This window comes from Chiloscyllium plagiosum, chromosome 2, assembly GCF_004010195.1.
Source record: "Chiloscyllium plagiosum isolate BGI_BamShark_2017 chromosome 2, ASM401019v2, whole genome shotgun sequence".
Lineage (NCBI taxonomy): Eukaryota > Metazoa > Chordata > Chondrichthyes > Orectolobiformes > Hemiscylliidae > Chiloscyllium > Chiloscyllium plagiosum.
Genome location: NC_057711.1, coordinates 116,272,050 through 116,282,275, shown reverse-complemented (window position 1 = coordinate 116,282,275; position 10,226 = coordinate 116,272,050). Strand labels below are relative to the sequence as shown.

General features: G+C 45.2%; 2 protein-coding genes across 3 annotated transcripts in view; both read left to right on the top strand.

Annotated features, from left to right (window-relative positions):
* fam189a2 (family with sequence similarity 189 member A2) overlaps window positions 1–10,226 on the top strand; it is a 126,732-nt gene that overhangs the window by 82,849 nt on the left and 33,657 nt on the right. For both annotated transcript variants that reach the window (XM_043716853.1, XM_043716843.1), the window contains exon 4: window positions 8,769–8,903. In XM_043716853.1, the coding sequence (XP_043572788.1) occupies window positions 8,769–8,903 (135 nt within the window). The remainder of the gene's footprint in view (window positions 1–8,768; window positions 8,904–10,226) is intronic.
* On the top strand, window positions 4,019–4,924 carry LOC122563247 (beta-crystallin B1-like). The gene has a single exon (XM_043716876.1). The coding sequence runs from the start codon at window positions 4,066–4,068 to the stop codon at window positions 4,708–4,710; it is 645 nt and encodes a 214-aa protein (XP_043572811.1). The 5' UTR covers window positions 4,019–4,065; the 3' UTR covers window positions 4,711–4,924.

The following is a 10,226-nucleotide window of genomic DNA, read 5'->3' as shown; positions in this document are numbered from 1 at the left end:
AATTGGATAGGTACATGGATGGGTGCTTAAGCTAGGACAAATGTTCGGTACAACATCGTGGGCCGAAGGGCCTGTTCTGTGCTGTATTGTTCTATGTTCTATGTTCTATGGTGATGCAGGTTCAAGTCAGGATGGTGAGTGACTTGGAAGAAACCTTGGAGGTGGTGGTGTTCCCATGTATCTGTAGCTCTTGTCCTTCTAGATGTTCGAGGTAGCTGGTGTAGAGGATACTGTTGGGGAGCCTTGCTGAGATGCTGCAGTGCATCCTGTGGATGATGCAAACTGTTACCAGAGTGTGATAGTGGTGGAGGGGAGTGATGATTGATGTGGTGCCAGGCCGTTTTGTCCTGGATGGTGCTGAGTCTCTTGAGCAGTGCTTCCCAGACTTTCCACCATTTTGTGATCCGCTTTGAGGTTTGAAGATTGCTGGGTCCCCAGGGCAATGAGAATGGGGTGTAGGGGTTTGAATTATTTAAGCAAAAGATGCAACTATGTTTTCAGGACAAGAATCAAAGATGCACCAGTTAGACTATCTGAAAGTAAAAGTGCTTCACACTGCTAGCACTTGACGGGAACTCCATAGCAGACACTGCTGCAACCCGCCATTTCTGTGCCCACCGTGTATTTGTAGCTGTTCTTGTGGCAGATACTCGCAGTCAGCGGACCTTATGTGATTGATCTTTAGTGACCTCCACTATACCATTTAGCAGTTGTAGGTTAATTGCTGCAGGTTTCTTTAGTCAGCGAGAGCAGTTTGATTTACCAGAAAGTAATTAAGAGAATTGTACAACAAATAGAAAGGCCCATTTGACTTCTTGTGTTTACACCAGCTTTTTCAAAAAGGCTATTGTATTAACACAGTGGCTCAGTGGTTAGCACTGCTGCCTCACAGCACCAGAGACCTGGGTTCAATTCCAGCCTCGGCTCACTGTCTGTTTGGAATTTGCACATTCTCCCAGTGTCTGCGTGGGTTTCCTCCGGGTGCTCTGGTTTCCTCCTCCAATCCAAAGATGTGCAGGTTAGGGTGAATTGGCCATGCTAAATTGCTCATAGCATCAGGTGCATTAGTCAAGGGGAATGAGTCTGAGTGGGTTACTTTATGGAGGGCCAGTGTGGACTGATTGGGTTGAAGGGCCTGTTTCCACACTGTAGGGGATCTAATCTAATCTAATTAACCCCACTTCCCCTGCTCTTTCTCCATAACCTCGCAAGCACTTTCCTCTTTTTATGTATTCGTCCCCAATACATGGTGGAGGGTGGTGGAGGGAGAAAAGCAGGGGGATTGAGTAGGTGGCACAGACATGATGAGCTTAGTACTGTATGCTGCTTCTCCTGTGCTGTGTATTACCACCATGCATTAAACCCAATAGATAACATAGTGTATTAGACAATATCTCTCAAAGCTGACACTCACATTGCAGCATTTTGTAGAGTAGATGAGTTGATGTGATAGTGTCTCCGGCAGTGTGGAATGTTACCTTGTGAAACGATTCTTCAATGTACCCCAGAAATGATCAGCACTGTGTAAATACCACCACTTCTTAGGCTATTCCCTCTAATGCTGGCTGTGATGAACTAAACTGCTTGGCCATGCACACTAGAAATGGCCCCAACATCAGGAAACCTATTGGAGAGTAAGGACCCATTCAGGAGGTACAAATCCCAGTGCCGCTGTTTTGTACAAGGGACTGTTAATTCTTGAACTGTGCTCAGGTGATGAGCATTAACTGTGGATTCACTGTGATCCTGTAAATTGGAGCAGATTAAAACGGGATCATTGGGTTTGTAGATGTCTGCCTGTAATGTTTCTATCTGTAAATAAAAGCTTTGAATGTCTAAAAAGAATAAACTCCAGTTTTATCTCCTATACTGAAAAATGGAAAGCTCCTCCCATTAGCATGGCTAGTGCTTATCTCGAAACTAACTACTAAATAAAAAATAAAAAAACAAATTATCTGGTTAATATCTATGCCCACATTGGTGCTCACAGTAACAGGGATTATGCTTTGAAAGTACTTGTTTGGCTGGAAAGTTGGGGTGCCCTGAAGTTGGGAAAGACATTACAGCAGGTGGCACAGTGGCCCAACGGTTGGCACTGCTGTCTCACAGTTCGATTTCAGCCTCCATCAACTCTCTGTGTGGAGTTTGCACATTCCCCTCGTGTCTGAGTGGGTTTCCTCTGGGTGCTCCAGTTTCCTCCCACAGTCCAAAGATGTGCAGGCTAGGCAGATTGGCCATGCTAAATTGCCCGTTGTGTCCAGGGATGGGTGGGTTGGCCATGGGGATTGCGGGGATGGGGTAGTGGGTGGGTCTGGGTGGGATGTTCTTCGCAGAGTCGATGTGGACCTGATGGGCTGAATGGCCTGCTTCCACACTATAGGGATTCTATGATTCTCAATCCTTTTTTCATTGCTTTGAGGGTTGTAAGATCTCCTAGCCTCCTGGAGGTCCCCACCCTGTATTCTTTTTCATTTTTACCTTGGAGCGAAATACATATCTGTCGTGGGCCGAAGGGCCTGTTCTGTGCTGTATTGTTCTATGTTCTATGTTCTATTCTTTTTCATTTTTACCTTGGAGCGAAATACATATCTGCATCCTGCAAACCTGCTGCTCACCCACAGGTGGCAGGAATGGTAGCTTCCACTTGTTTAATACACTGACTACAATCACAGCGAAATGGTCATTCTTAAAAACACTAAAACAGAAATCGTTGCATTTTATCTGTTGCTTAATTCAAAGCATATGAGCAAATGATAAATTTGATTTTCAAAACGAAATCATTCTTGGAAGACGAGTGCCACTGACAAAATCAGCATATATTTCCCATCATCATTGCCCTTGAGAAGCTGATGATGAGGAGCCATTTACAAGTGATTGGCTTGTTGGTTAAGAGTTAACCACATTGCTGCATCCAGATTTTCAACCTTGTAAGTGTAGTAGATCTCCTTCACTGACAGACAGTAGATAACTAGATGGGTTTTTAAAACAATCTAATGGTTTTGTGATTATAACCAACAAGATGAAAATTTTACTTGTCATTTCATTGCATTAAAATACCCACAACTGCTGTGGTGGGATTTGAACTTTCATCACTAGATTATTAATCCAACTCTCTTGATCACTGGTCTTGTGACATTACCACAGCACTACTATCCCGAAGCTGAAAATGGTATTTCTTTTTGTAATCAATCAATACGATTGAAGACATAGTGTCAAAGAGTGCTATGACACTGCATTGGTGCACATATGATGGGCCAAATAGCTTCTTTCTGCACCACAACGATTAGGTGATTTTTGGCACTGGTCTGATAGCACCGGCTGAAAGAATGGATCAGTGGGTAGCGCTCCTGCCTTTGAATCGGAGGGTTTTGAGTGTACAGCTCCTCCAGGGAGTGGAATGCAGCACCCAGCCTGATATTGCGGGTACAGTACAACACATGCACTGCACACTCGGATTGAGACAGTGGGATACCCTTGAATGAAAACAAGGGATCGTGTGGCACAGGTTTGAACAAGAACTGGGAGTTTCCCTTGGTGTTCTGACCGGTGTCTAGCCTATGCAACATCAATTAAAGGAATTTACTATGCTACAATAATGATTACAAGACGTACTTCATTGGGTTGTAAGGCACTTTGGGGAGTCCTGAAGCAGTGCGAAGTGCTGTGGAAATGCAAATATTTTTCTTAAGGAGTATCAGATTGTCTGGAAATAATAACAAGTCTGCACTGTGGTGATGACAGTGGATAGTTAGATCTGTGCAGATAAAGCCATTAGTGATGCTTGTAGTGTGGCCTGTCCCCTCAGTACTATTCCCAGAATTCTGCGCTGTGAGTTGAGTTTTGCTGACTCTCGTTCTCTCATTCTGTTTTCCTTTCTTCTCTTTCTGTGTCACGTGCGCTCCCTCCTGATGACAGGGGTTTTCATTCTCTCGGATCTGTCGACTCTGCATTTGCTCTGTGTCTGGGTAATCCCCGCACTCGGCTCAGAGCAGAGTATAAAAGAGGCAACCGGCCAGCCACTGATCACCAGACGGGGCCTTGGAGGAGAACTGAGCTGGAGCAGCCATGTCGGAGAAGGCGAGTCGTACCACCCCAAAGTCCGAGCGCAAGGAGCTGCAGCCCAGGGTCCTTGAAGGGTCGATGACCAACTACAGGGTGTGCATCTTCGAGCAAGAGAACTTCCAGGGCCGCTGTAAGGAATTCTCCGGCGAGTGCATGAATTTGTGCGACAGTGGCTTCGAGCGTGTGGGCTCGATTCGTATTGACTGCGGGCCCTGGGTGTTCTATGAGCAGGCCCGATTCTGCGGGGAGATGTTTGTCCTGGAGAGGGGTGAGTATCCTCGCTGGGACTCATGGTCCAACAGCCACAGGAGCGAGTATATCATGTCCTTCAGGCCCGTCCTGGTGGACTCGGAGCAGCACAAGATCTGCCTGTACGAGATGGCAGAGTTCAAGGGCCGCAAGATGGAGATCGTCGACAATGACGTGCCCAGCCTGTACTCCTACGGTTTCACCAACCGAGTTGGCAGCGCCAGCGTGGTCTGCGGAACCTGGGTGGGCTATCAGTACCCGGGCTACCGTGGCTACCAGTATGTGTTCGAGAAGAATGACTACAGGCACTGGAACCAGTGGGGCGGCCGCAAGCCAGAGATTCAGTCCATCCGCCGAATCCGCGATGGGCAGTGGCACAAGGTTGGCTGCTTTGTCTAGGCACCAAAGACGAGCCCAATCCCTTCACGGAGTGACATCAGCTCAGTCAGTCAGTCAGTGAGTGAGTGCGGTGAGGCAGACACTACTTAAATAAAAACAAGCGCCAGACATTGCGAACGATGCAGTGCATTGTAGTGGGGCTTTACGTTCTGTCAATGAATTGAAACAGGGAACGATGAAATGCTGGAGAAAAATAAACTCACTTTAAATGAAAGAGAAATGTTTTAGTCTTGTTCTCGTGTGTTGCTTCACAGTTCTTTCTGCGTGGTGCTGGACATAGTTCAGCAGGTACATGCGTGATCATACATATATCGGGCAAATCAGGGCATCTAGGGCCGACTCTCCTAGGAGTCTGCAGAATGGCGCAACTTATTTAAATCAGGGGTCACAAGTTAAAGGATAGTCTTAGTGCTTTTCATGACATCAGGGCGTTCTGAAAGCACTTCACAGTCGATGAAATAGTTATGAAGTGGGGTCATAGTTTTAACAGAGGAAGGACGGCAGCCAATCAGCACACAGCAAGCTCCCACAAACAGCAAGACAATTTGGGAAGGTTTGGCAAGGTCAGCATTTGTTGCTTTTAATGATGTCAGTCGAGTGATAAATAGTGGCCAGAACAGCTGGGGGAAACACCAATCAATTCTGTGAAAACCGCCATGAGACGCTTTAAATCCACCACTGCTAGAGCAGACAGGGCCCTGGTTTAATGTCTTATCTAGATTGTAACATTTCTGATCATGCAAAATTCTTTCAGAACCAACTGTTCAATGGTACAACACTCTCCCAGCACTGCCCTTTCATCAATGCAGCCCTTCTCCGTACTGACTCACTAACAGTGCAGTGTTCCCTCAGCACTAAACCTCTGGCAGTGCAGTATTCTGTCACTGCTAGCCATCTGACATGCAGTGTTCCCTCAGCAATATCCTGTCAGGGCAGCACTTCCACAGTTTGACGCTGACAATACAGCACTCCAACAGAATCAAACATCCAGCAGTAAAGCATTCCCACAGTACTGACCCTGCACCAATGCAGTGTTCCCTCAGCACCAACTGTCCAATAGTGCAACACTATCTCAGTCATAGAGTCACAGTGTTATACAGCACGGAAACAGACCCTTTGGTCCAACTCGTCGCACCAAGCAGACAGCCCAATCTGACCTAGTCCCACCTGCCAGTACCCAACCTATATCCCTCTAAACCCTTCCTATTCATATACCCATTCAGATGCCTCTTACATGTTGTAATTGTACCAGCCTCCACCACTTCCTCTGGCAGTTTGTTCCATTTAAACACCATACTCTGTGTGAAAAAGTTATCCCTCAGGTCTCGTTTAAATCTTTCTCCTCTCATCTTGAACTAATGCCGTCTACTTTTGGACTCCCCCACCCTCGGAAAAAGGCCTTGACTATTCACCCTACCCATGCCCCTCATGATGTTGTAAACCTCTGTACGGTCATGCCTCAGCATTCAACCATCCAGGGCAAAAAAGCCCTGCCTGTTCACCCTCTACATATAACTCAAACTCTCCAGTCCTGGCAACATACTTTAATTCATTTCTCAACCTTTTCAAGTTTAACAACATCCTTCCTACAGAAGGGTGACCAGAATTGTATGTAGCATTCCAAAAGTGGCCTCACCAATGTCCTGTACAGCTGCAATATGATGTCCCACTTCCTATATTCAGTGTTCTGACTAATGAAGGCAAACACGCCAAATGCCTTCTTCATCACCCTGTCTACCTGCAATGCCATTTTCAAGCAACTATATACCTGCACCCCTAGGTCTCTTTGTTTGGCAACACTCCTTAGGACTCCACCACTAACTGTGTAAGTCCTGCCCTGGTTTGCCTTGCCAAAATGTAACACCTCACATGTTCTCTCAGATCACTGTCTGGGATTGTGTTCTTGCTGGGATCACTCTTTGACATGATATGCTCGCTACGATCACTGTCTATTATCATGTTGCCTCCCAGATTACTGACTGGGATCATGTTCTCTCCAGGATCTCTGTCTGGGATCGTGTTCTCTCCAGGATCTCTGTCAGGGATAGTGTTCTCACCGTGATTGTGTTCTCTCTGCATCACTCTCTGAGATCTTGTTCTCCTTGAGACTGTGTTCTCCCTGGGACCACTCTCTGGAGTTGTGTTCTGATTCTGACAATGCAGGGCTCCATCAGTACCAACCCTCTGATAGTGCAGCACTCCCTTAACACTGCCCTTCCAGCAATACTGTTTCTCAGATAATGAAGCTCTCCTGTAGTGGTGAGCATCCAACAGTGCAGAGTTCCCTCAGTACTGACTTTCTGATCATGCAGTTCTTCCTCAGTACAGTTCTTCCAACAGTGCAGCACTCTGTCAATACTGAGCTTTCATTGGTACAGCACTCCCCTAGTACTGACCCTCCAACAGCGCTACACACTCTGTGAGGTACTGACACAGTGCTGCACTGGTGTCAGCCCCATGTTTGTGGTCAAGTCTCCAGAGTCGAGTATATACCCACACCTTTTGGCTCAGAAGCAAGAGTGTTACCCATTCAGCCATGTATTACTGTTTATTTTTGCACCCAAACACTTTAGGGATGATTGAAACATAGAAGCAGAAACTCTTTATCAAGAGTAAAATGGCTGTTAATATAGCCTAAATATAATAAATGATTAGCACCTGTGATTATGGGCGGCACGGTGGCACAGTGGTTAGCACTGCTGCCTCACAGCGCCAGAAACCCAGGTTCAGGTCCCGCCTCTGGCAACTGTCTGCCTGGAGTTTGCACATTCTCCCCGTGACTGCGTGGGTTTCCTCTGGGTGCTCCGGTTTCCTCCCACAGTCCAAAGATGTGCAGGTTAGGTGAATTGGCCATGGTAAATTGCCCGTAGTGTTAGGTGAAGGGGTAAATGTAGGGGAATGGGTCTGGGTGGGTTGCTCTTCGGAGGGTCAGTGTGGACTTGTTGGGCCGAAGGGCCTGTTTCTGCACTGTAAGTAATCTAACCTAATTATCATTGCAGCAGTGTATAGTATTGCTGCAGTGTCATCTTAAAACCTTATATTCCATTCCTCTCAGGGTGAGGAGGTGATTTACTCCTGTATCACTGGCAGTCAGAGACTCTCAAGCAGTGAAGAATAGTTTCTCTTTATCCATGTGATAAGCACCCTGAATATTTTGGGAAAACTGTAATCAATTCACCCCTTGATCATCTAGAAGCTGAGCTTGTATCATTTTTCCTTGTAATGTATCTTTTAGAATCCAGATATAAATCTGGCAAATCTCCATGGTATGGCTGCTAGCACCAGTACCAAATTCCCATAATGTGATGCCCAGATCTGAACAGTGGTATGGTTTGAACAAGCGTTTGTATAGTTGAAACATAATATCTAAGCTTCTATAGAATCTATTGAGTAATAATCAGTTGTTGACTAAAAGAGGAAGATTTCCATTTCCATAGCACTGTTCGCAATCACTGGACTGGACATCTCAAAGCACTTTTCAGCCAATCCTGTACATATGCTGCTGTTGTAATGTGGGAAATGAAGCAAACAATTTACACAAAGAAGATGTCCACAAGCAGAATTTGATACTGACTGATGTTGCTTAAGGGAAAATTATTGGTCCCAGAACATCAAGGGAGAACTGTCTGGCTCTTTGAAAAACAGAATCATGAGATCTTGTGCATCTCATGGGCAAATGGGGTTTCAATTTAATGTCAGATCTGAAAGGCAGTATTGCCAGACATGCACTGTGAGTGTCGGTCCACATTTATGTGCTCTCATGAGTGGGACCTACGCCATAGCCTTCTAACTAGGTGGCAGAGCTATCCTGTTCTTCAAAACAAATTGGGCCAAAGGAGCTTTCACATCCATGAATGGCAAGACAGGCTCTCCATTAATGTCCCTACCCACGAAGCAACCATCTGTGTATATATTCTAAGATAATACTAGCCAGCAATATGTATATTTGGTTTGAGTTCCCAGTTAATAAATGAATGTATCAGACTGTATAATTTGTGTGGCTGCCTAGTGCTACTCTTACTAACCCTTCTAATAACATTTCCTGTTTCCTCTTAAAGGTCAAAGTTGTTGAGGGCAACAGTTGTTTCTGCTGTGAAGACAACCAGGCAGTGAAATGCAGTGACAAGAAGGAGATACTAATATTGTACCCGGTTCTATCAGTCTCCTGTGACACTGTGCGACTTGTGCTCAAGGTACAGTTCAGACATAATGAGGAACCCGCTGAGAAACTGCAAAATGTCTTTGGAAAGCTAGGCCAAGATTCTGGGTAAATCCTGACCAGTTAAGGAAACCAAGAGTCTCAGGAACAGTATTCATTCTGCCAGTCCAGGCACAAGAAGGAAATGCTTCAAAACACAAAGTACATTTGAATTCTGTACAGGTTTGAGATCCTCAAGTCAGGGTTTCTTTGTGTAACTCTCACTGAATGTTAACTGGTCATTGTGAAAGAAATTATCCGATAGATGATACCGAGCCAAAGGCCACAGCCTGTGGAAACTGCTCAGTCCTCACAAACACCTTCAGTGTAAGTTGGGTTAACAGGGACTGTTTGCTGTCATGGGGGATGGAGTTCAGAACAAAAGAAAATAACTTAAAATTAGAGAGAGGTTGTTCAGCAGTGATGCCAGGAAGCACTTCTTCAAACAAAGGGCAGTGGAAATCTGGAACTTTCTCTCTCCCCTACAAAGTCATTGAGACTGGCAAAAACCGTTGTTAACCTGAGGGTCAAAATATTTCTTTTGAAGGGTTCACCTTGAGACTTTCTCAAAGGCTAATTTTCGTGTTTTCAGGAGTTACTTTTCCATTGGCATGAACTCCTTTATTCGACGGCCCACTCAGTTAGTAGCATTGCCTTCTGTATTTGTGTTGGTATATGTGGCATTTGGACTCAGACAGGAACAGAATTAAAATTATTCATTGACATCCGAAACAATCAACACCAGTCTGTTCAACTTTAAAGACTCAATGCACAAGGAAAACATTAATGTGAGGTAGCACAAAATTTAAATTGGCACAAGACAGCAAGCAAAAGTGAATAATTAAAAAACTAAATCATTAACACACATCACTGCTCAAAAAAGCATTGCTCTAAACACGTTTTCCATGGACTGGTGAGGTCAGTGCTTAGAGGTTACATGTTTGCCTCTAAGACAGCTTTTGTGTTGTCATAGTATGCAAGATGCACTGAGATCTGACAACACGTAAGTGCAAATCTTTATGAAATAAAACTGTTCAGGAATAAAAATTTCCAGTTGACAGTGTTTATTACAATAGCATCCACTACATTTTCACCCCAAGGAATTCATGACCTTTAGGATTTCAAGTTTAGCTTAATATCCCATTATTGAAAAGTTGAAAACTGTTCTCTCACTTTGGTAGCTACCCTCTCCCCTTTTAAGACTTTCTTCCCCCTTTGCCAACCTTTGACCCTCCACTCTGTTGACCCCATCCCAATTTGTAGCCTCTTCCAACACCACCCTCCCCCCCCCGCCCCCCCCCCCCCCCCACCTTTCCAG